This window comes from Otolemur garnettii, unplaced genomic scaffold (genome assembly GCF_000181295.1).
Source record: "Otolemur garnettii isolate 467f Iridium unplaced genomic scaffold, OtoGar3 scaffold00028, whole genome shotgun sequence".
In the NCBI taxonomy this organism is placed as follows: Eukaryota; Metazoa; Chordata; class Mammalia; order Primates; family Galagidae; genus Otolemur; species Otolemur garnettii.
Window position 1 is genome coordinate 9,366,229 of NW_003852423.1, and position 23,339 is coordinate 9,389,567.

General features: G+C 50.9%; 1 protein-coding gene across 2 annotated transcripts; it reads left to right on the forward strand.

Annotated features, from left to right (window-relative positions):
* The first annotated feature begins 14,939 nt into the window (after window positions 1-14,939).
* Window positions 14,940-18,918, forward strand: EVX1 (even-skipped homeobox 1). 2 transcript variants are annotated; one of them, XM_003788531.2, is made up of 3 exons: window positions 14,940-15,845; window positions 17,422-17,672; window positions 18,260-18,918. In XM_003788531.2, the coding sequence occupies exons 1-3, from the start codon at window positions 15,419-15,421 to the stop codon at window positions 18,797-18,799; spliced, it is 1,218 nt and encodes a 405-aa protein (XP_003788579.1). In that variant the 5' UTR covers window positions 14,940-15,418; the 3' UTR covers window positions 18,800-18,918. The 2 variants fall into 2 exon arrangements, with proteins under 2 accessions (XP_003788579.1, XP_012659813.1); XM_012804359.1 differs by having other exon boundaries at window positions 15,085-15,790; window positions 18,260-18,799.
* The last annotated feature ends 4,421 nt before the right edge of the window (window positions 18,919-23,339 follow it).

Sequence of the window (23,339 nt, forward strand, 5' to 3'; positions counted from 1 at the left end):
CCCTCTTGCTCAGACTCCTGACCTCAGATAATCTACCTGCTTGGTCTCTCAGAGGGCTAGGATCACAGGTGTGAGCCACCATGCCAGGCCCACAGATGAGGATTATAAGTTCTTTTATTATAATTGAAGGGGAGACACCCGTTTGTCACAGTTAACTCTGCAATTAAGTGACTAGGACAATGTAGAACACATAATAAGCCCTCAGTAAATTTAATTAATTAACTAATTTATTTATTTTTGAGACAGAGCCTCAAGCTGTCGCCCTGGGTAGAGTGCTGTGGCATCACAGCTCACAGCAACCTCCAACTCCTGGGCTCAAGTGATTCTGTTGGCTCAGCCTCCCAAGTAGCTGGGACTACAGGTGCCCACCACACCTATAGTCCCAGCTATAGTATGTCCATGCTATACTTGCCTTGTAAACAAAGAGGTAATGAGAACAGAGCAGAAAGACTGAAATCCTATAAGAAAATGGGAGATGAAGGAGCTGTGTTTTCCAAATGAGAGACAGAGATGAAAATGTAAAACATCCAGCTATTTTTTGGTTGCAGCCATCATTGTTGTTTGGCAGGCCCGGGCTGGATTCAAACCCACCAGCTCAGGTGTATGTGGCTGGTGTCTTAGCAGCTTGAGCCACAGGTACCGAGCCTATATATTTATTTTGAGACAGTGTCTAGCTCTGTCACCCAACTAGACAGCAGTGGCAATCCTCCTGTCTCAGCCCACCAAGTATCTGGGACTACAGATGTGTGCCACCACGCACAGCTAACAGTTTTTATATTTTGTAGGGATATGAGTCTCCTGATGTTGCCCAGGCTAGTGTCAAACTCCTGGCCTTGAGTGATCATCCTGCCTTAGCCTCCCAAAGTATTGGGATTACAAGCATGAGCCATCATGCCTGGACTTATATGTTATTTATGTTGAGTTAAAGTAAAGTTGTTTGATGATTTCACCAGGAAGATTAACATTCCGCTGGGCATAGGGACAAGAAGCTGAGAGTGGAAGCTGGTGAGAGGGGATGAAAGAGAAATTTGCTCCCTAAATTTATTCAGAAAAGAGAAATCTTCATAATGTATTCCCTCCATCTCCTAACATTCCGTTGAAAACAACACCCAACCTGGTTTCCCCATTTCATACACATGTGCCTCCCACAGATACGAAAGAAAGTCCCACACCACAAAACTTTATCTTCTGTATCAAAATGAAAACTACACTGGCAGGAATAGTTATAAAATCTGCAGCATCACCCTAGTGATGGCGCTGTAAGGCACTGGGCGGGATGGCCTTCTGGAAGCAATGTGAAGAAGTGAGTGGTCTTGGAAGTCCACCCATCTCTTGCTTTCCTCCTCTCTTCCACACCTGTACTCCAGGCTTCTTCTCACCCATAATACTGGTAAAGTGTTAATGAATCACTAAGGCCCAAGCAGATAACGTCTTAAAACGGGCCTCCTCCCAGAAGGTGTACTCCTTCCTAAGCAGAAGAAAACCTTTACAAGTCCAAAGATTAAAAGCTGAAATGGGCTCGGCGCCTGCAGCTCAAGCAGCTAAGGCTCCAGCCACATACACCAGAGCTGATGGGTTCGAATCTAGCCCAGGCCTGCCAAACAACGACAACAACTACAACCAAAAAATAGCCGGGCATTGTGGTGGGCGCCTGTAGTCCCAGCTACTTGGAACTACAAGAGGCAAGAGGATTGCTTAAGCCCGGGAATTGGAGGTTGCTATGAGCTGTGATGCCATGGCACTCTACCCAGGGCAACAGCTTGAGGTTCTGTCTGAAAAAAAATAAATAAATAAAAGCTGAAATGACAAGCAATAGTGCTCTATTCAGGCCAATAACTATGTGAAGAAGGCAAGGCAGCTACTATTCACCTCCACTTTATAGTGGAGGACATTGAAGCTCTTGAGGGCGAAACTTCTTGTCTAAGCTCACTAAGGGTAAAGCCAGTATTGAAATTCAGATCTGGGGGTGGCGCCTGGGGCTCAAGGAGTAGGGTGCTGGCTCCATATACCAGGGCTGGCGGGTTCAAGCCCAGCCCAGGCCAAAAGTGTAAAAAAAAAAAAGAAAAAGAAAAAAGAAATTCAGGTCTGTTTGGCTCTAAATATAAGTAGCTGCCCACTGGTGTATTTGCTCTAGGCAAGAGGTTCTTGCTTCTCATCTTTCATTCCATGAGGTCAGCCTAAGGGAACTTACTTTCAGAGAAGTAACACACCACAGAGTAACATTTATTGAGGCATATTAGATATTCTCCTAAGTGCTTTATTTTCTAACTTATTTTATCCTCCTATGGTCCATCTTACAGATGAGGAGATGGAAGCTTGAAGAATTTAAGTAACTTGCCAAACATCACACACAGCTAGTATAGTGGGTAGCAGAGGTGAAATTAGAGCCAAAACAGTCTAATTTGAGTCTGTGCACTTAATAAACCATTGTTCTAAATTGCCACCACAGTTAAGAGGGCAACAATTTTACCCTGTTGTTATTATTAGTATTTTGAGACAGAGTCGCATTCTGTCAGCTAGCCTAGAGCAAAGTGGTGTCATTAAAGCTCACTACAACCTCAAACTCCTGGGCTCTAGTGATTTTCTTGCCTCAGCCCCCTGAGTAACTGGGATTACAGGTGTGCCACCACATCCAACTCTTGTTCAGGCCTATCTCAAACTCCTGGCCTCAAGCATTCCTCCGCCTCGGCCTCCCAAAGTCCTAGGATTACAGGAGCGAGCCACGGTACCCAGCTGACCCTATTATTATTTATGGATTACCTGCCTATGCCTTTATTTTACCATAAAGGGAACATGCCTTTATCACACTAGGCACATTTTGATTTTCTTCTCACTATTCCAGATCTTAGTGAGTGCCCTTTGCAGAAAGGACACAGGATCCTGAGATGCCGTGTATTACAATACTTCAAACAGGGCATGGCAGCCAGATAATTATTTCAATTTCACACTTACCATCTCCACTTTTTTTTTTTTTTTTTTTTTTTTTGAGACAGAGTATTAGTCTATCACCCTGGGTAGAGTGCTGTGGTGTCATCATAGCTCACATCAACCTCAAACTCTTGAATGATCCTCTTGCTTCAGCTTCCCCAGTAGCTGGGACTACAGGCCATGTTCCACTACACCTGGCTAGTTTTTCTATTTTTAGTAGAGAAGGGATTCCCTTTCTTGCTCAGGCTGTTCTCAAACGCCTGAGCTCAAGTAATCCACCTGCCTTGGCCTCCCAGAGTACTAGGATTATAGGCCCAAGCCACTGCACCTGGCCTTCATCTCCACATTTGTTGATGGTCAACAGATGCATGAATGTACCTCAGTTATTCTATGTAGTTGCCTCTTCTGGGCATATGTGAGCCACCATGTAGGGAGTAGGGGCACAAACATGATGTGGTTCCCTAAGCATCATTCACCCTCCTTTCACCTTCACTGCTACTTCTTACTCACCAAGAGTAGGAGCCTAATTTATAACATTCTCTTTCACATTGAGAAAGAGAATCACAGACATAGTAGAGTAAGTAGGGGCACTGCCAAGGTGGGAGAGGGGGACCAGCAGGAACTTGCATGAATGGAGTACACAATGCCTGCCTAGTGCCATGCGAAGCCCTTTCCATTCAGCATCTCATTAAATCTTCAGAACAGCTACGAGTGGCAGGACTTGTATTATCCTCTGACAGCTGCATCTTTGAGCTTGACATCCTGCAGCTTTGGTCTGCCCAAGGTCACCGAGAGTAAGTACCAGAGCTGGGGGTCAAGCTGAGCTCTGTTTGTCTTCCAAGTGCAGGCTCTTGCCATGTCATCTGCTCTCTTTGAAGTACCAGAAATTGTGGCTGGGCAAGTTTGAGAACACTGGTCCACCATCGATTCTGTTCTCATTACAGATCAGCTGTCATCATCCTAAAGGTCTCTGGGATCTGTCTCTCTCCCTCCTAGACTCTATCAAAGCCTCACTCCATGTCACATCAGCTCCTTGGTACTCCTCTCCTGCAGGATCGGATCTCACAAACTATATCCATAGAGGAAGAGGATTTGTGGCTATTGAAAGTAAAATCTCGATTTTCCCTGGGCTCTCCCATTTGCTATCTATTGATCACAGGCAAAATTTTTAACTTCTTTATGTCTCAGTTTCTTCATTTGTAAAATGGAGAAACTCAGACCTCTTTCTGAGAGTGTTGTGATGCTTACCTGAGAGTGTGCAGATCATGCTCATAGCTTAGAGCCAGAGCACCTGGGCTTTTACTTTTTCCATTGCTTTCATTTACAAGAGCCATATCTAGGGTTAAATTCATGACCTGACCGTTGTCACTTGTAAAAGTGGTTGAACCCCTTCCTCCTCCTCAAGGCCTAAGACCAGAACAGAGTTAAATCCTGGATGGTGGTATCTTTGGTCTTTTCCATGACTATTTTTGAAACAGTGACCTTTCTTTCCTCCTCTAATTCCTTCCAAAAACAGTAAGGCTGACTCCAGAATAATTAGGAAAACATTCAAAGTTGACATACTTCCAATAAAAGAAGTTATAAGACAACTTTAAGCCCATTATCTTGAAAAACTTGCACCAACAGTACATTATATTATATATTATTATACGTTTTTGATAATGTTTCACAACTTTCTGCCCTTTCTTTGTGCATGTCAGTATTGCCAGGTTTTAAGGATGAGGCAGGGATAGAATAGTTCATTCATTCTGTAGAATTCTCTACAAACAAAATACTGGAAAGGGAAGTCCTCCTCAACAATCTAAGCTTAAAGGTAGATGTTAAAGATTAATATGATGGCTCGGCGCCTATAGCTTGAGGCTCTGTCTCAAAAAAAAAAAAAGATTAATATGATAATGGGCTTATGCTATACTGAAGTGAGAATGAGAGAAAAATAAGAAACAAAGACAAATAAGTCACAAGGAATAGCAATGTTCCTTTTTTTTGCGACAGAGCTTCAAGCTATTGCCCTGAGTAGAGTGCTGTGGCATCACAGCTCACAGAAACCTCCAGCTCCTGGGCTCAAGCAATTCTCTTGCCTCCATCTCCCAAGTAGCTGGGACTACAGGCACCCATCACCATGTCCAGCTATTTTTTGGTTGTAGCTGTCATTGTTGTTTGGCGGGCCCAGGTTGGATTTGAACCCACCACCTCAGGTGTATATGGCTGGTGCCTTAACCACTTCAGCCACAGGCACTGAGCCCCCCCCCCTTTTTTGACATAGAGTCTTGCTCTGTTGCCCCAGGCTAGCGTGCCAAGTAGAGTCATAGCTCACAGCAACCTCAAACTCCTAGGTTCAGGCAATTCTCCTGCCTCAGACATCTGCCATGACAGCCCAGCTAATTTTTCTATTTTGAGTAGAAACACAGTATCACTCTTACATAGGCTGTTCTCATACTACTGAACTCAAGCAATCCAGAACCTCCTGAACCTCAGCCTCCCAGAGTGCTAGGATTATAGCCATGAGTCACTGATCCTGGCAAAGATGTTCCTTAATTTCCTACTTATCAGAATTATCTCAGGGAAGGCACTTAATCTCTCTGATCCTCAGTTTCCTCATCTGAAAAGTGAGAATTATGATAGTAGCTGCTCTATTTCACAAGACCATTGCATTTACGGGAACAGTGAAAAGTTACCTGAACAAGAAAAGGCTACATTCCTGTTAATTATTGTTAACACTACTAGTAGTAATCCCTACTGACATTCTAGTATTCTTCTAGGCCTTCAACTAGTTTAGCCACCTGTACAAATGACCTCTAGCCTTAGTTTCTGTATCTGTAGAATAGGGATGTAAGTATAGTTACTTACATCCTGGTGTTGTGAGAAATAAATGACATTATAATATATGCAAAGCATTTAGTATAGCACTCGGTATGCAGAAGATATTTATAGGTATCTTTATCCTTCCATATTGGGTATTATTCTTGGGTATTCTTGGTGGCACCTTGGCCTCATCTGCCTAATTTATAACATATGCTATGCTATTAATTTGCTAAATGGGATTCCAGAATATGTCTGATATTAGAAAAAAAAACTGAATGCAAAAGCATCTATGTCTACAGGTACACGGCTCAGGCCTTTTTGGCTCCTACTAAAGCTATTTGCTTTTAACTGGCCATAGTGCGTGCCTAAATCACTATCTTAAGATATCTCCACAAAAAGTTCTTGTAGAATTCCAACCTACAATGGTGCAGGCAGGAGGTGCTGGTAGAACCCCTCTGGGTCCTTGCTCATCGTCCTCGAGGGTCCCTAGGAAACATATTTCTATGCCTCTTTCCTGTCCCCAGTCATTCCCAAGGCCCATTCATTCTATTTGTTCTCTAGTAGGGTGAGAGAGAAATACCACATATGGCATCCAGATACACGAGTTCTGCTTTTCTTCTCCACTCTAAAGCCAGCAAGCCAATCACATCTCAAGGTCCCTGGCCCCCTTTCTGAGAGAGATCTCTAGGTAGGACAAGTTTTCCACAGCTGCTGCCGTTCTAATCTGCCATGAAGTGAGGAGGATTTCCAAGTCTTTAGGCAGTGGATAAATGAGAGGATGGGTGAGGAGGTAAATTAGATAATAGCATCACTAGGTAATAAGGTAGTGCACAAAGAGATATATATGGAGGTGATGAAGTGAGAAGAATAGGAGTGAATATGGGTAACAGATGCATAAAACTCTGCCCTAGAGATTTTACAAAAAGGTATACTTACAAAAATCTGTTCCAGGCAGAATAGAGAATCATAGAAACTTAAAAATCCGTGGCATATTAGTTCTTAAACTTGAGTGTATCACTTGAAGGGCTTGCTAAAACACGTTTCTGGACTAGTCCCCTGAGACTCTGATTCAATGGATCCCAGACCCTATAACAGTGGTTCTTGAAGTATGGTTCCCCACAACACAAATCCAGGAGATGTGGGGACCACATTTTAAGTATCAGTGTCACATGGAATCTGAGAAGAGTTGCTTAGAGGCTGTCTTATAACTGGACTGCAAAAGTAAGTAAATCCCAATAAAGCCTTCCCCCCATAGCTGGGGAGACTGGGGATTCCCCAAGGCCTGGGATTCATGAGCCGCAACAAATAGGGTAGTTGGTGTGCTGGTGACATATTTATACATACTGGCTTGCCTGGGGGATCTCTGTAAGGGTCCCTCAGCCACCTTATCCAGGTCTTGAGTAGGATCTGTGTGTATGGGTGTGCAGGTGTTCCGCATGGGGTGGAGGAGACAGAGGGGAGCATCGCTGCCAGGGAGCTGCTAATACCTCCTGCCTGCACCCACGGTTAATTACCATCTCAGGAAGCTGTGGCTCAGAGGCTGCCACCCATCCCTCTGGGGGTCCAGCTCTGAGGGCGTGTACATGGGGGGGGGGGGCGACTCCATACTGAGTCAAGATCCGGTGGACTGGGAGATGAACGATTTGGGCCTCTGTCCTGGCAGAGTTGCGGGATCAGAGCCAGCCAGGATGCCGGGACGCGCCGCGACTTCCGCCTCTGGCGACCGGCAGTGGGGGGCGCACCAAGACAGCAGTTCGGGAGCTAAGCTTTGTCACTGTGGCGACAAGGGGCGGAGGGCACAGAAAAGGACCGCGGGGACAGGACGGGGCGGTCGACCGGCTCCCAGGGCAGAAAGAGACGCTTAGGGGGCTCTGGGCTGTACAGGGCGCGGCTCCGGAAGGCAGCACAGGGGACAGACCGGCTGCGGGACCCAGCCTGGGTGCGCTCTCTTGTCCTTCCTCGGCCTGCGTCGCCCTACGTTCTGGGCTGACACCCCTTTTGCACTGCTCCGGGCAACAAGCCGCGGACGGCTAGTACCCGGCTTAGAGTCACCGCCAGGCTGTACGGCCCGGAGCGCACGCTGTCTCCACGTCGCGGCGCCCTGCTGCAGCCCTTCCTTAGAAGAGAGGTTAGCCACACTTTCCGTAAGGCTTACCTCTTCAGGATACCAGCAACAAACAGCCAGGGCCGGCTTCCGCCCGTCATTCCCGCCAGCGGAGACCGTTCCAGCACCGGTGCAACCAACGGGGGAAGGGTGGCTCCTGTCTGGGTCTTGCAATAATAGCCAAGGCATGGCAGTTGTCTGGGTGTTAGGGAATACAGTCTTCGGTACCTGGGGCTCAACGCTAACGTCGGAGGGAGAATATGCCTTTTGGGCTACATGCTGGACGACTTGGATTACAACCCCAGCTCAGCCACTTCCTGGCTGTGTGACTCTGGGCAAGTTCCTTAACCTCTCTGAGGGTCCGTGTTCCCGCTGTGCAAAGGGAGGGACTGTACCTCATTAGGCTCTCTGAAGCTCAATCCTGGGTGGTGGTGGTGGTATTAGTCTTGATCTGGATGGGGCTTTGAGTTCAGTCCCCAGAACTCTTCACACCAGGGTTTTTCCATTTCCTGACAAGGGGCCTCCCCAACCAGTTGAACTTCATTGCTAGGGTCGGGTAAAGGGGAGTTGGGGCTATTCTCCCTACCCCACACCCTGCTTGTTATCACCCCTCTTCTTGGCACCACCTTGTCTCCTGGCTGGATGAGACTAGATCAGGAGAGGGGAAGAGGCTGTGGCCTCTTCCTCCTCTGGGGAACCAAGAGAGAGACAAGGTCAGAGAGCGCACAGAAATCCACACCCAGAAGGGAAAGTTTAATAACACTGGTTGAGACTTAGAGGTGAGATCCCACCTGCTAATGACACCACTCAAACTGGGAGTCTCAGATTGCTGAGACTGGGCCACCCTGGAAACTGCAATGAGTGTTAAGGTTCTCTCTTACAGTGTGGGGAAGAGGGTAATGCCCCACTGGGGGGTTGAGGAGTGGGAGGAGTGGGGAGTGCAAAGTTTTCAGGCAATTCTGGACCTTGAATAGTCCTGCCCTTAGAAAGGATTTGTGCCCAGACAAAACCTATTAAAACAGATCCCTCCCTCTCTTCTCAGTGAGAGAAAGGAACCCATGGCATAATGTGGTGATAATAACCAGGCAGTTCCTTGTACTCTGAAAGTCCCTTTTATCCCAAAGGAAGGTCACCCCAAACCCAGTCCTGACTTTCTCGCCCTCAGATGGAGGGAGGACTAGAGGTTTTTTGTTGTTAGCTGGCCTGGGTCAGGTTTGAACCCACCACCCCTTGGCGCATGTGGCTGGAGCATAACCACTGTACTACAGGCCTCGAGCCAGGACTAGAGGTTTTGAGTGGGGGCATATACAGAGCACAGAGGATGTCCTCAGGCCAGGGTGCAAATGTGGGCAGACCTGACCTGACCCTTACCTTTTGTCTCTTGGGCCAATCAATTCTGGAAGGCAGTTTCAGGGAGGTACTGCCTTATGAGGGAAATAGCAGAGTAAAGCTATACCCTCTACCAAATGATCAGGTAATTGTGCCTGAAGTATGGTGGTTCCAGAAATGATGCAGGGAGTAGGGGGATCTCAGGAACTAAAGGCCAACTCCGCATTTTTCTGGAGAGAAGGCTCCCTAATATGTGTAAAAGCCATAATCTCAAAGAGGTTAAAACTGACTGGGTGACCCTATTGAGTCCTGCTCCTCCTCTCAGGACTCTGTGGATATAATGGTCAGAGAGGGACCAGATTTTGTCTTAGTCTCCAGGATCAGCTTCTGCAGAGATGTTCCTGGTATTTTTAGACTCACACCCCAAGACCCTTCCCACCTGTTTGGGCAGAGCAGTTAGTTTCTCCTACCCCATATCCCAGACAGTGGCTTCAGCTTCCCTGTAGGCCCAACCCCCCCCCCCCCGCACCCCTGCAGAGTCCCCATCCAACCTTTGATCCCAATCCCAATAGATGGCAAGGCCTGAAGGGCTACTTTTTTTCTTAGCTCTTTTTCATGGGAAAGGGAGTGGTTAGCAGTTAGTTGTGGTCCCTTATCCCCCAGCCATGAGTTCACCTGGGTGTGAGGTAGAGGAGAAAGAGCCCTGGTCAAAATGCCACAATTTGAATTTGGGGGAGGGAAGTTGCAGGACCCAAACCTGGCACTTTCCTAACAGCTCAAATTGTTTCCAGTGTGAGCTTTGAGCCAGAGGAAGGGTGCTGCCCTTAATACATGAGATTTCTCCCTGTGCTTCAGATTTCTCTGCTGCAAAGTAGGGATGATTTGTATCTTCTTCAGAGCCTTTTTTGAGAATGGAAAGAGCTGGCTCGGTGTCTATAGCTTAGCGGCTAGGGTGCCAGCCACATACATTGGAGCTGGTGGGTTCAAACGTGGCCTGGGCCTGCCAAACAACGACAACAACAACAACAACAACAACAAATAGCTGGACCTTGTGCCTGTAGTCCCAGCTACTTGGGAGACTGAGGCAAAAGAATCGCTTAAGCCCAAGAGTTTGAGGTTGCTGTGAGCTGTGATGCCATGGCACTCTACCAAGGGCAACATAGTGAGACTGTCTCAAAAAAAGAGAGAGAGAGAGAGAGAGAGAGAGTGGAAAGAGCTAATACACATGCAATACTTAGAACAGTGATTGCTCTTATCAGGTGGGGCTCCCAGACTTCAGGTGCGGTCTTCCTTTCCCTCATGGGAAGCATGAGTATGTGGGATGGGGGTGGCAGCGTAAGCTCCCATCTGAGAGCAGGTGGAACACTTTCCGAGAGGGCCTGAACCTGCTAGATCCCAACAAAGCCTGAGGCTGTGTGGAGCAATAGCTTTATGGAGAGTTATAGCATTGTTGGGGTTGAGGCAATCCTGAAGATTGAGGGGGCTGGGCCTTGAAAGGAGGGAGGGCTGTGCCTGGCCTGACACTCAGCCATGACTTGGCCATTTGAGTCAAGACCACTGGCCTTCATACACTGTTCTTTTCAAGGACTATTAAATAGATTACTACATAGATTAAGTAACAAATAGGTATCAATGCACTTTGTAATGAAAGCAGATTTCAGAACAGTAATGGTGAAAGAATTCCTACACTATCTCTACTGGGAGGAGGAGGGAGATGTCTGGGCTTTTGGTTGCTTCAGTGTTGGGGAATTTGCTCTTGTATAGAAACGAACTGTATTGGACCCTTCCAGTCAGTGGCTTGAGGTGGGGACAATCCTCCAGCTTGGGAGATCCTTAGAGTGGGAAGGGTCCTGGCTGGGTCCTCCAGTTCCCAGATGGGACAGTGGTGCATGAGGGGTGCAGGGTGGCGGCATGCGGCCAGAAGCTGCCACACTCCTCCTTCAGGAGCCCAGGCAGGTAGGTGTGGGGCAGCAGGCCTAGAAGCTTCTGGGGACCTGAAGAGCAGCAGCTGCTGCGGGGGGTGGGGGTGGGGGGGGGTGGGCAGAAACATTCAACTTCCTTTGCAGGCACCTGGCCCTTCTTTCCTGCAGGTGCAGGGCAGCAAGCCTAGATGCCTCTGGGGACCTGAAGAGGAGCAGCCGCTATGGAGAGTGGGGGGCAGAAATTTTCAGCTTCCTTCCAGCACCTGGCCCTTCTTTCCACGAAGCACGGAGAGGAGGCTATGCTTGTCCAAACCAGAGTTTCAGAAGCCACAAGTTCCGAAGATGCTGTCAGAAAGAGAAATTGTTCTTTGATGCCTGCCGCAGCTTCGCACTGCCACCAACTCAGTGGGCAGACTCTGCAGCCCAGTGCAGCGTGGATGAGGACGTGGGAGAAATGATCCAGCCGCGATCTCCCTGTCCCGTGGAAGCCCGACCTCCTGGCCTGTGAGACCCATCGGCCTCATTACGGAGGGAGGCACCCGGTGGATTTCCAGAGGGACATCGGCAGCTGTCACTGGACGAAGCAGGGACCGATCACCAGAACCGCCACCTCCAGCTATCTTAGCGGCGAGGACGCACCAGCGCGGAAACTTCGATGGCAACCGCTGAGCTACAGCCGGAAGATTAGCAAGAACCTAAGATCAATATCCACAATAGCCGGAAAAACGCTTATTGTTTAAAAGGAATCTCCTTTTGTTCTTTTTACCAAAGAGAGAAGCAAAACATTTTTTTTTTTTTTTGGTCTGATCACATTTTTGCAGAGATATTTAAGCAGCCAAACCAGTTCGTGGCCTCTGTCAGACAACTCGCCCCCCCCCCCCCCGCGGAATGGGGAAGTACCTCTGGGCAGCAGCCCACTGAGGTGGCCCCCTTCCTGTCCTTGTCCTTTCCCCGCCAGCCACTGCTGCTCTCCCGACAGGGGTTTTCTTGGGAAGCGAAGCTGTTCCAGCAGCGGCGCGGCTTCGGATTCTATTTTAAAGGACTCGTGCATCTTATCTCTGCGTTGCCTCCCTGGGGTTTCCACCCACCGCCGGCCCAGCCCACCCCCTGGCCCACCTCTGCCCTGGCGGAAGCAGAGCCCAGAGCTTTTGAAGTGCCCTGAATTTCAATCCGAGAGGAGCGGGCTGCATCTGAGCTGGTCGCCTCAGCGGGGGAAGGGACTGTGGACCTGCAGAGTGGGGGGATGGGTGTCTCCCCGCTGCAGGAAAGGAGAAGCGATAGCGGGCCCAGGCTGGACTCCACTTGGGCTGCTGTCATCCCTCTCCGCTTTATGGGGTTGTTCAGCGCTCCCAGAATTTACTTCCTTCTCGGCTATGTATAACCTTCATGATACAGTGATAAGGACTTTGCTAATATACCCCAAATCCCCCTCCTCAAAAAAACCTCAAAATAGTGTTCTTATCTGGTCTCTTTTTCTTTTCTTGCAGTTAAAAATCCAGCTTCTGTTAACGTGTTAACAATGACAGGATACTTTGGGAAGAAGTGATATCGGAGAAACTGAGGCTGCTTTGAAAGGGTGGAGCAGAAGTCCAGAGGGAGGGGCAGGAGAGAGCTGAGGGGATCTATCTCTGGAGTTTCAGATCTGGAGCCTAACAGAGGCAGCCTCCCTCCAGAGAAGCATGATTTCTGCCTTCTCCTGAGGGTGCAGGAGGGAAGGCTTGCTCAGTTGGGGATGATCCAGGAAGGAGACTAAGTGGCACCCCTTGATCTTCCAATCCCACTCTGCTTTCATCTCATAGGGAAAACCCAGAGGAAAAGAGGATCAAACGAAGAGCATTCCCATTGAATGCAAAGCTGGGGGCGGGGCAGGAGAGCCTGGGAGTCCCTCGGAGTTTTGGCGACAAGGAGTTGGGGGTAGCAAGCTGTGAGAAGTATCACAGGGAAAGGGAGGGTGGGCACCACCCAGGCTCATTGCTGGAAGGACCCTACCAAGAGTGGGTAACCCCGGCAGCTTTCAGACAGACGAGGGAAAAGGCAAACCCAGTGCTCCTTCAGGCTCTGGCTGTTGGGGAGAAGGGCAGGACATTATAGCATCCTTGGCCAACTCTGAAGAGCAGTAAAAGGCTTTGGGATTTGATCTGCCCACTCTCAATCGCTCCTTTCTCACCTCTAAAATATTTCTCCCAGGTTTTAGGGTTACTAGTGCTCAGTAGATGGTGGCTTTAGAGTCCCAGGCAGTGGAGTTATCTATGTGGGCCCTCTGGATTCCACTGTCCTCTGTCCCCCAGGTGAGGTTAATTAATTAGCATCCTCTTATTGAATTGGGAGAGGAGTGGAAAGCAAGAATGGGGAGAGAACTTCATTCTTCCCTGGATTCCTTGCTTCCTCCACCACTTCCATGGATGGGAAGACTAGGGGGAAGAGTAGAGAGAAAAAAAAAGAGTGGAGTAAAGTGGGAGATAAAAGACAAAAAAGTAGTGGTAGAGGGACTTTTCTTTAAAAGCTGAGACTTGACAGAAGAACATGGAGAAGGGAGGTGCAGGGGCTGCCCTTTGCAGCTGACTATGTAAGAGGCTGCAAGATCTGGGGCAGGAAGCAGAGAAAGGGGAGTTGAGCATGGAAAGGGCTCACCTCAACAAAGTGTGGAGAGACCCAGACCACCTGCCAGGCCTCAGGACACTTGCCCAATCTAAAAGGGTTCTATTCCATTCCCTGCCTGAAGAAGACCTGAGAAAGGTCTGTGGCAGCCCTCCAAAAGTCGAGTTCCATACCCCCTAGACCTGTAATAGGGGTTTGGCTTCCATTCCTAAATTTTTATCAGAGCCGCTGGTCACTGGTGCTTTTAGGGCATTTTCAGTGACTTTTATGTCTTCTACTCCTAGCATCATCAACTCTTGGAGCCAGGGACCACTGCCCCTGGGCAGGGCCTGAGGAGGACCCTGTGAGTCAAACTGCTATGCGCCCCACCATTCTGGGTGCTGGAGTGCTCCCAGTCCCTGCCCTAAATCCTTGGGTCAAAGCTAGCACCTCTCCCTGGTAGAGGCCTCCAGTGCTGCCATAATAAGGGCCAAATTTACCAGTACCTCTTCACTTCAAAAATCTCTTTTGGGGAGAATTCGTTGACTCTCAACAAATACCTTAAAATATGGGCAAGAAAAGAGAAAAAACTACCATTCTTAGAACCTCTCCCCACCCAACATACCTGAAGTGCAGGCGAGGCCCAAGCAAATGATCTCCTCTATCAATAGCCACCTTGAGGTCTAGCCAGGCTGCGGAAAGCTGAAGGCCATCTAGATGGGGAAGGGGAATAAAAAAATCAGCGAACACTGACTCAGCAGCTGAGGCGGGTCATTAAAGAAAAAAAAAAAAAACGGTATTTATCTCTTGCCCCTTGGAGAAGAAAAACCGCAAAGTTTGGTGCCCTGAAGGAAGAAGGCAGACGGGATGGGGGAGGGAGGAGAAGAGAGGAAAGGACAGCCCAGGCTCCAGCTCTCCAGTCAACCTGGGGAGGTGGGATATGGGTTTTTGTTGGGGTTTTTTCCCCCCTTTGGTAGCTTGTAAAAAGACTTTGGAGCGATCTGAGGTTAGCTCCCAGAAGCAGTTGTAATAATGCAGAGAGCATCGAGGCTTGTAAGCTGGCCTTCACACTTCTGAAATGCAGTTATGGATTCTTTCATCAGTGTTAGAGCAACGCCAAGTTAAGAAAACAAAAATCAAAATCAAAATCAAAATCAAATGAAAGAAAAAAAATCAAAAGCGAATTTAATTACCGAGTCCCTGCTGCCTCTGCGGAACTCGCCGAGAGCGTTAAGCTCTCTTTTCTTTCTGCGGAATTCCATTTGCATCCCCTCTGCCTGGGTGTCTCCCTCTCTCAGTGTGTGTGTCTCTCTGTTTTCACACTCTCCTCCCCATTCGAGCGAGGCCCACACCTGGCGCATCACTGCCGAGCCATTAGCTGCGGGTCTCCTTTCATCTTCGCTGTGGCAGACGTTTCTATTTATCCACTTGCGCTGGCCGAGTGGCGTCACCAGCGGTACTGTAATGACGATTGCAGCAGGAGGATGACAGCTTAGAAAGAAGAGGGCAATGGGGCTTCCTCCCAGAGGCGGTGCGGCACAGAGGAGCGCTCACATCACAAGGTGACCCTAGCTCCCCAACGCCACAGCCGCCACCGCCGTCGACAACGCACTCTGGCCACTCCGCACCCGCCCAGTCGCCGGGCCTCTTTTTTTCCCTCTCGCAGCCAAGATCTATCCGGCCGCTGGGGACTCGGGGATCAGGGGGTTAGGAGCTCATTTGGGGCTTTCCCCCGCCCCCACCGGAGAGCCCCGGGATGGAGAGCCGAAAGGACATGGTCATGTTTCTGGATGGGGGTCAGCTTGGCACTCTGGTTGGCAAGAGGGTTTCCAATTTGTCCGAAGCCGTGGGTAGCCCGTTGTCCGAGCCGCCGGAGAAGATGGTTCCCCGTGGTTGCCTGAGCCCTCGGGCCGGTCCTCCGGCCTCCCGGGAGCGCGGCGGGGGAGGCCCAGAGGAGGAGCCGGTCGATGGACTAGCGGGCAGCGCGGCGGGTCCGGGCACAGAGCCACGGGTAGCCGGGGCAGCCATGCTCGGCCCGGGACCCCCAGCCCCCTCCGCCGACAGTCTCTCTGGCCAGGGGCAACCCAGTAGCTCGGACACCGAGTCGGATTTCTATGAAGAAATCGAGGTGAGCTGCACCCCGGACTGCGCCACTGCGAACGCCGAGTACCAGCACAGCAAAGGTAGCCACCGCACCCCTCCGCTCCCGGGGCCTCCCACTGCGCCCAGGCTTCGTTTTGGCGCAGGCGGGGAGGAAGACAGCATTTTCCCCAGGGCAGGATGGCTGGGGGGACCCACCTGAACAACTCTCCCCTGCTATCAGCCCCTGGCAGGGGGTTCCTACTGTGTGCTGGCATTGGCGGGACTGAGGGTGACAGCTGTGCCTTGGGGGTGGGAGATGAAAGTCTTGGGCTCCAGGGAGTCAACGTGTACCCTATTCCCCCCCTCCCCCCTTGTTTTGTGGGAATGCTTCAACTGCAGGGGGAAGATACCTTCCCCAGGCTGGGGCAAGATCAAACGCCAGTCCCAGCAGTTTGAGGCTGGCGGGGTGTAAGACGCATCTAGGCGCGGAAGCCAGGAGTCCATAAAGGACCGTAAAATCTCGGCCCACTCGGGAAGCCCGAGTGCTGCAGCCCTCCGACCAGTTTGCACGTCGGTCAGAGGTCCAAATTACCTTGTCACTTCCCGGGCTTGGCGGCGCCAGGTCGGAAATGGTCCCAATGGTCTAATTGCCTTTGGTCTCCGGTTGCATTTGAAAAGGCAGAGATCGGGTCCTCCCCCTTTCCCCTTCCCTTCCTAGTCCCACTTCTCCACCCAAAGGAAAAGGAGCTGCAGGGGGCTGGAGCTCCACCCTTCTCAGAGGTAGGCCCAAAACAAGGGAGCTTTAACTAGGGAACCCCTCCCAGACCAAAGGCTAATGGGAGAGGGGGATGGATGGCTCAGAAGGAGCCATCACCCTCACCAGAGAGGGGGGAAAATCATGAGGAAGAGCCCACTAGCAGATACTCCTCCATAAAGCTGTGGGAGCAAGTGGAAAGAGCCTGGGAGAGAAGAAAGACCACCCGTTGGCCTTGGCAGCCAACACCATATAGAGTATCCACACCCACTCCTTACCATCTTATCACTCACTCTATCCAGACTCCCTACCATAACATACCCTCAGAACAGCCTATGCTTCACTCAAACACACAAAGGTGATAGGATATTCAAATATGAACTCCCATGCCACCCCTGCAGTACATGCAACCTGGTACACCTTCCCACACCTGTGCTGGCAGGCCTGGCAAACAACAGCAAGGAAACTACAGTGCTCTAAGACCCAGAGGTTACAGCTGCTCCAAAACAAGGATGCATCTTAAGTAACTTTTGGGTCAAAAGTGCATATCCTTGCCCATCCCTGCCAATGGTAAGCAGAAAGCTCAGAAAGGCTGCACTTCACCTGTGCCCCAGGGCATGTAGGAAGGGTAGCTGGGAGTCTTTGTACCCAGCTTGCCTTAGATGGACACCTCTCAAACAACAGCCAGGCCAGACCTCCCCCAAAGACACCCATGTACCCATCCCACGGGCAAGCCCTTATCCTTCCTTCTTGGGTTCCCTGGAGGCTGCAGCGCCCCCGAGAGGCAGTTACTGAGGTGGCTAAGGGAGGTGGATGTTTCTTTCCAACTTGCCCCATCTTGGGCCTATAGCTCCAAGTCAGCTGTTGTGTGTATCTGTTGTGTCTGTGTATGTGCACGTGTGTGCTCTGGGCTCCCTGAGCAGGGCCCGGCTCTGAGGCACTGGTCGGCAGCCCGAACGGCGGCAGCGAGGCCCCGAAGAGCAACGGTGGCGGCGGCGGCTCCCAAGGCACCCTGGCCTGTAGCGCCAGTGACCAGATGCGCCGTTACCGAACCGCCTTCACCCGGGAGCAGATTGCGCGGCTCGAGAAAGAATTCTACCGAGAGAACTACGTATCCAGGCCGCGGAGATGCGAGCTGGCGGCCGCTCTAAACCTCCCGGAAACTACCATCAAGGTATGGGCGGTCGGGACTGGGCAGGCAAGTGTGCACCCATTTACCAGGAAGTAATGCCAACTGTCCACTCCCTAAATCGGTGCCAGGAATATGAGCCTGGGTTTTTCCTGTTTATTGCGTGCAGATTTACCCTCCTAATAGTACCCTAGGAGGGCACTGCGGCCATGCGGGTTGACTACCTTCCTTGGATGGGGATAGGGTGCCTGTGTGGGTAACAAGGGGTGACCCAAGAGAGAAGGAAGGAAAGGGGGTCACCTTTTTCAGTAAACACTGCCTGCAGTCTCAAACCCATGCAGTCCTGGTCCTTCTACTACTTGTGAACCCACAGAGGGTTCTGGCAGCTCTGGGGGTCGTAGCCACGTGGGAAGAGGGAAGGAGGGACCGAGACTGAAGTGACTTCCCAGTCTCTCTCGGAGGGATTCCAGCTTCAGGTGGTGGTAGTGAGGCTTGCTTCCGCCCCAGTGGTGTCTGCTTTGGGTATTCTGTGCGCCACCAACATTGTCCCCTGCAGTGAGTGAGAGAGGATTCCTGGGCCCTGGAAACCTGGCCTAGAACAGCTACCGATCCTGCCCCGCTCCTCTCCCCAGGTGTGGTTCCAGAACCGGCGCATGAAGGACAAGCGGCAGCGGCTGGCCATGACGTGGCCGCACCCGGCGGACCCCGCCTTCTACACGTACATGATGAGCCACGCGGCGGCCGCCGGCGGTCTGCCCTACCCCTTCCCATCGCATCTGCCCCTACCCTACTACTCGCCTGTGGGCCTGGGCGCCGCATCCGCTGCATCGGCCACCGCCTCGCCCTTCAGCGGCCCCCTGCGCCCTCTCGACACCTTCCGGGTGCTCTCGCAGCCCTACGCGCGCCCCGAACTGCTGTGCGCCTTCCGCCACCCGCCGCTCTACCCCGGCCCGGCGCACGGACTGGGCGCCTCCGCCGGCGGCCCCTGCTCCTGCCTCGCCTGCCACAGCGGCCCGGCCAACGGGCTGGCGCCCCGCGCCGCCGCCACCTCGGACTTCACCTGTGCCTCCACTTCCCGCTCGGACTCCTTCCTCACCTTCGCGCCCTCTGTGCTTAGCAAGGCCTCCTCCGTCGCGCTGGACCAGAGGGAGGAGGTGCCCCTCACCAGATAAGGGGCTGCCCGCGGGCTGTCGGCTCCAGGACGCCCGTGGGTGCCCCCGGGGACTCAGCCAGCGCTTCCTCGCCCCCAGGACACTGAGGGAAACGGGAGGGCCGAAAAGGACCAGCGTGACTCGGCCTCAAGGATCGGACTCTGGGAAGCAGCCTTGGCTGGCGCGTTTGGGGGCCAGGAATAGGGATGGGGAAGCAGAGGGTGAACCACCTTCCTCTGGAGTGGCCTCTCTTCATTACAGGACCCACTGCCTCTCGACTGGATTGAGGCTGTGGCTCCAAAGCTAAACAAAAATTAGCAACAGCAACCAATATCTACAGCCCCTCAGCCCTCCACCACCCCCACCTCACACTGCTTCCTGGAGCGGCCCCCTCCCTTGCCAAGGCCAAACCCAAGCACTGGAAAGGAAAACTGTTGTCTCTCTGAACAAAATGCTGTGTATGCAGAGCAAGTAGAGATTAATCTTTGCCAGCTTTTACAAAGCATGGCAAGGGGATGGCAGCACCAGCCATTTGGGGAGAGAGTGAGAGAGATGATTTACTACTAGGGAGAATCCTGCCCCTTGGCGTGGAAGCTGGGGGCTCCTCTCGCCTTCCTGGAGCATCAAGTACACGGCATCTTCTGGTTCAGACATCTCCCAACACCTATCTCTTTCCTCATTCCCAGCTTTGTGACACCTCACAACTTGTGGCTCCATCCCTATCCCCACCCCTCCACCCACACCCCCTTTTCTGTTCAGTTCTGGCTGCAGGGGCTTCAGGCACCCCAGGGCCCCTTGGCAGCTTCTCTGAGGCCAGGCTGCTTTCCTCTGTGCCCAGCACACACCCTGATTAGCAAGTGTGTGAGGAGGGTTTTTGAACGCTGAATGTATAATAATCGCCATTGGAGCCCAGAGCTGAGCTGTTAACAAGGCACCCAGGGAAGAGCTTAGGGAGCGGGAGCTTCACCTTCCCCTCTCCCTCCCTCCCTCAGTATCTATCTGGCAGCAAATTAGAAGCTGTTTTCATTCTTTGCCTGTTCACTTCATCAGGAACTTTCTAGCCCTACCCTTTGCTCTGGGCATTTTTCCTCTTTCATTTTCCTCCCAAGCTGTCACTGGGGCTTGACTTTCACATGCCAGTGGGAGTCTTCTGCCCCCTGAGAACACTGTCTCTGCCCGTCACCAGGGTTTGGGAGCCACTCCCACATTCTTGCAGACAGTTTTTTAGGAAGAGGAGAACTTGTAACTCCCAACACAAGCTTCACCCTGATTGAGAGAGAGAGTAGTTCTTCCCAAAAGGAATAAATTTGGTTTGGTTTATGATTTTCCTTTAAAGCCCAAAGAATTTGCTGTTACAATTTGTTAACCATATTGCAATAAAAGCTGGACATGATTCTCACTTCAGCATTTTAATTTTTTGAAAGCAGGTAGCCCATTGACTCTATCTGAATTGCTAGTTCAACCACCATGGGCTTGTTAGGGAAAGAACCAAAAGATGGACCCAAAGACAGGCTCCCAAGCCCTGACTGCTGTGCTGGGCATTATTAGGCTCCAAACAGATACTGCCCAGAGATGGAGAAGACAGGCTCCCAGCTGGAAGCATGTTTTCTTAATTCTGGGCGTGCTGGGAGGCCTCCATGGGTAAACTGTCCCTGCAGAGTGCCCCACCTGGGCTCCACCCTTGTGACCGATGGTTTCTTCTCGGGCTGCTCTAGTCATTTGAGGAAGGGGACCTGGACTGTAGTCTCTGTGTGGCCTTCTTCCACCCCAACCTAAGGTGGAGGCAAACAAAGCAGAAGTGGAGCTTGAGTTCTGCAGAGAGCTGGGTTTGCTCATCAAGCTGGTCTGCATCTGAGGGTAGAGGAAAAGAGTGGAGAATTCCTGGGTTAGGATCATGTTGGTCTGAGTTGTTCTCAGACTGGAAGTCATTTTAAGGATGGAACTCTGGGCATTCATGGCAAGGGGACAGGTAGGCAGTGCCCAGCAATGCCCAACCCCCAACACACACAGGAAAATCAAGCATGGCTGGGAGTCCTGCTCAAGCAGGGGAGAGATGGGTGCTTTTAGGGAGGCTGGGAAGCTCTGGATTGCAGGGACACCAGAGCCCTCTGCATGTGCCAGCATGTGGGGACTCCTTAACCAGCCTCTCCACCCCCCTTTACAGCACAACCTTCTTCACACAATGGCTGGTCCCCTCCCAAGCAAAGCCTCAGGGTGAGGTTTCCAGCATTGTCCCCGCCTCCTCCCCCCAGGCCAGCAGAGCTCTCTCAGCAGCCAGGAGCTCCCGAGTGCCAAATCTGGGCAAATTTTGCCGTTGCTCCACATCGGGCAGAGATTGCTTGCGACAGGTAAATGGGCTGCGGGTTGCCTTAATGCCAGGCGTATTTTCAGTTAATAGGGAGGGAAAATGAGGTGTCTGCAGCGATATTGGAAAGTACAAGATCGATGATCCAGCCTCGTGTCCAATCAGCAGCCTTTAATTGACTGTATTTTCTGGGTAATTGAGCCTCTCTTCCTCCAAATTGAAGTGGAAGATATAACAATACATCTTGCCAGGAGGAATTACTCATTACTTCATAATGAAATTTCCCTTTTGCCAAGGTTTGCAGTTTGGCGCTAGGGACCACTTCTCCCCCCACCCTCCCCGCCTAGCCCACCTGCAACGCCCAGACACGCCCCATTTGGGCGGGTAGAAGAGAACAGGAGAAGACCGTGATGAAACGCTGCCACCCCACAGCCCCAACCACTATCTGTAAAGCAAGAAAGCTAGTCCAGGCCACAGGCCTAATAGAGTGTTTCGTTTTTCAGCTTTCTGAATGCCTCCGCTTAGCTTTGCCTCATCTCTGTTCCATTTTGCAGGTAGGAAAACAGAGGCTCTGGGTCTCACCCAGCTGCATAGCGTTAGTGGTCCAGGTAGCTATGCGTGCCAGGCTCCTGCTTCCTCTCTTAGCACAGTTTTGGGGTCCAGAGTCCGTGGTTACCATCAGCAAAGCCTGACACCTCCCTCCCGACTCATACTTTCTCACCCGTTGCCAGTCCAGTGCCGGTCCAGCACCCAGCCCGGGTTCGAGTTCGCCCAGCTAGGCAAGGTTGCCGCCCCACCGCCAGAGTGCACACCAGGCCCCCAGCTGTCCCCAGCTTGTTAGCGTATGATTGATTGCCTTATTAAAGCGTGTTCTTGTAAGTGTGACCAAACTGATTGCATTGCATATGTTTGGGATAATGCTCATTTTAAACAACAGGATAAAGAAGATGAGCTCAGCAGAGCCTCAAAGATGAAAATGATTCTGGCCAGCAGCTTCCTAACTCTGGCATTAAATCGCCCAGTTACAAAGCAAATCATTTGGGTTCTTCCATCGTTGTTGCCATTTTTTCCCCATGGCCTACAGTTTGATCCTGTCCTCCAACATGGTATGCCCTGCAAATGGTTTCTCTGGTGATGATATCTGCCCCACCTTCCCAGTCTTGAACCCTGCACTCGCACACACACACCCATACGAAGCCCTCCCTCATCCTAGGCTGAGGGGAAAGAGATTCAGAATGCCCCCTCTCACACTTGGCCTGCCAGGGGGACATGGCCCTAGATAGTCACCTCAAATGGGTACTTAGGTCCTTGCTGTAAGTCCTGTGTCCCTCCACCCCACCTCTAGCCCTTTTGCTGAAGTTTAAAAGATTCTTTTGTTCCCCAGGCTTCTCCCGCTCGGTTGCTTCCATTATTCCCCAGTGGAGGAAACATCAGCCGCCATATGTCTGCTGGAGAGCATGAGTGTTGGGGTGGACAGTTGTCGAAGATGTCTGGATGTAAGACATTCTCAAAGTGGGAAGAGTTTCGCCTTCTTAGCATCCTCTCTGTATATGGTCATCCTAGACTGGGATAGGGAGGAGTGGGAGTCAGTGGGGGAGGAGGGAAGGAAAGGAGGTTGGAGTAAACAATTAAACTGGCATTTCTTCTAATTATCTTCCCATGCCCCCCCAATCATTCGTTGTGTCAGAGTTCTTTCTGTATCCATTCCCTAACAAAGAAATCCTCATCCAGCCTCCACCTACTTCTGTCGATATGCACAAGAGCCAAACTGCTCGCAGATTGAACTTCCTAAAGGACACCTTTGGGATATGCTGGAATTCTGATTTGTTCAACATGATGACAGTCATCAGGACAAATCAGAAACGATGCCACTCTTCAGGGTGTCATTTGTAAGTGCAGTCATACGGATTCGTTAACAGGACCCAGCTAAAACAGAGCTAAGTGACTAGATTCAAACGACAAATTTCTTCCATCACTCAGCTCCTCCCAAGCTCTGCAGGGGCAGACATGGCAGACTGCATTAAGGTGAAACTAAGACCCAGTTCACCATTGTGCAAGCTTGAGGGATCCCCGAAATATTGGCCCTGAGGAAAAAAACTCAATCACGAAACACATCCTACTGTCTATTAATACAAAGCAAACAGAAACAAAGTCATTTGCAAAATCACCTTCTCAGCAAATAAGTATGTGATATTCGGAGCAGGAGAGAGCGAGAGAAAGATTGCCACTTAAAAATAACATGAAAGCATTAAGTAA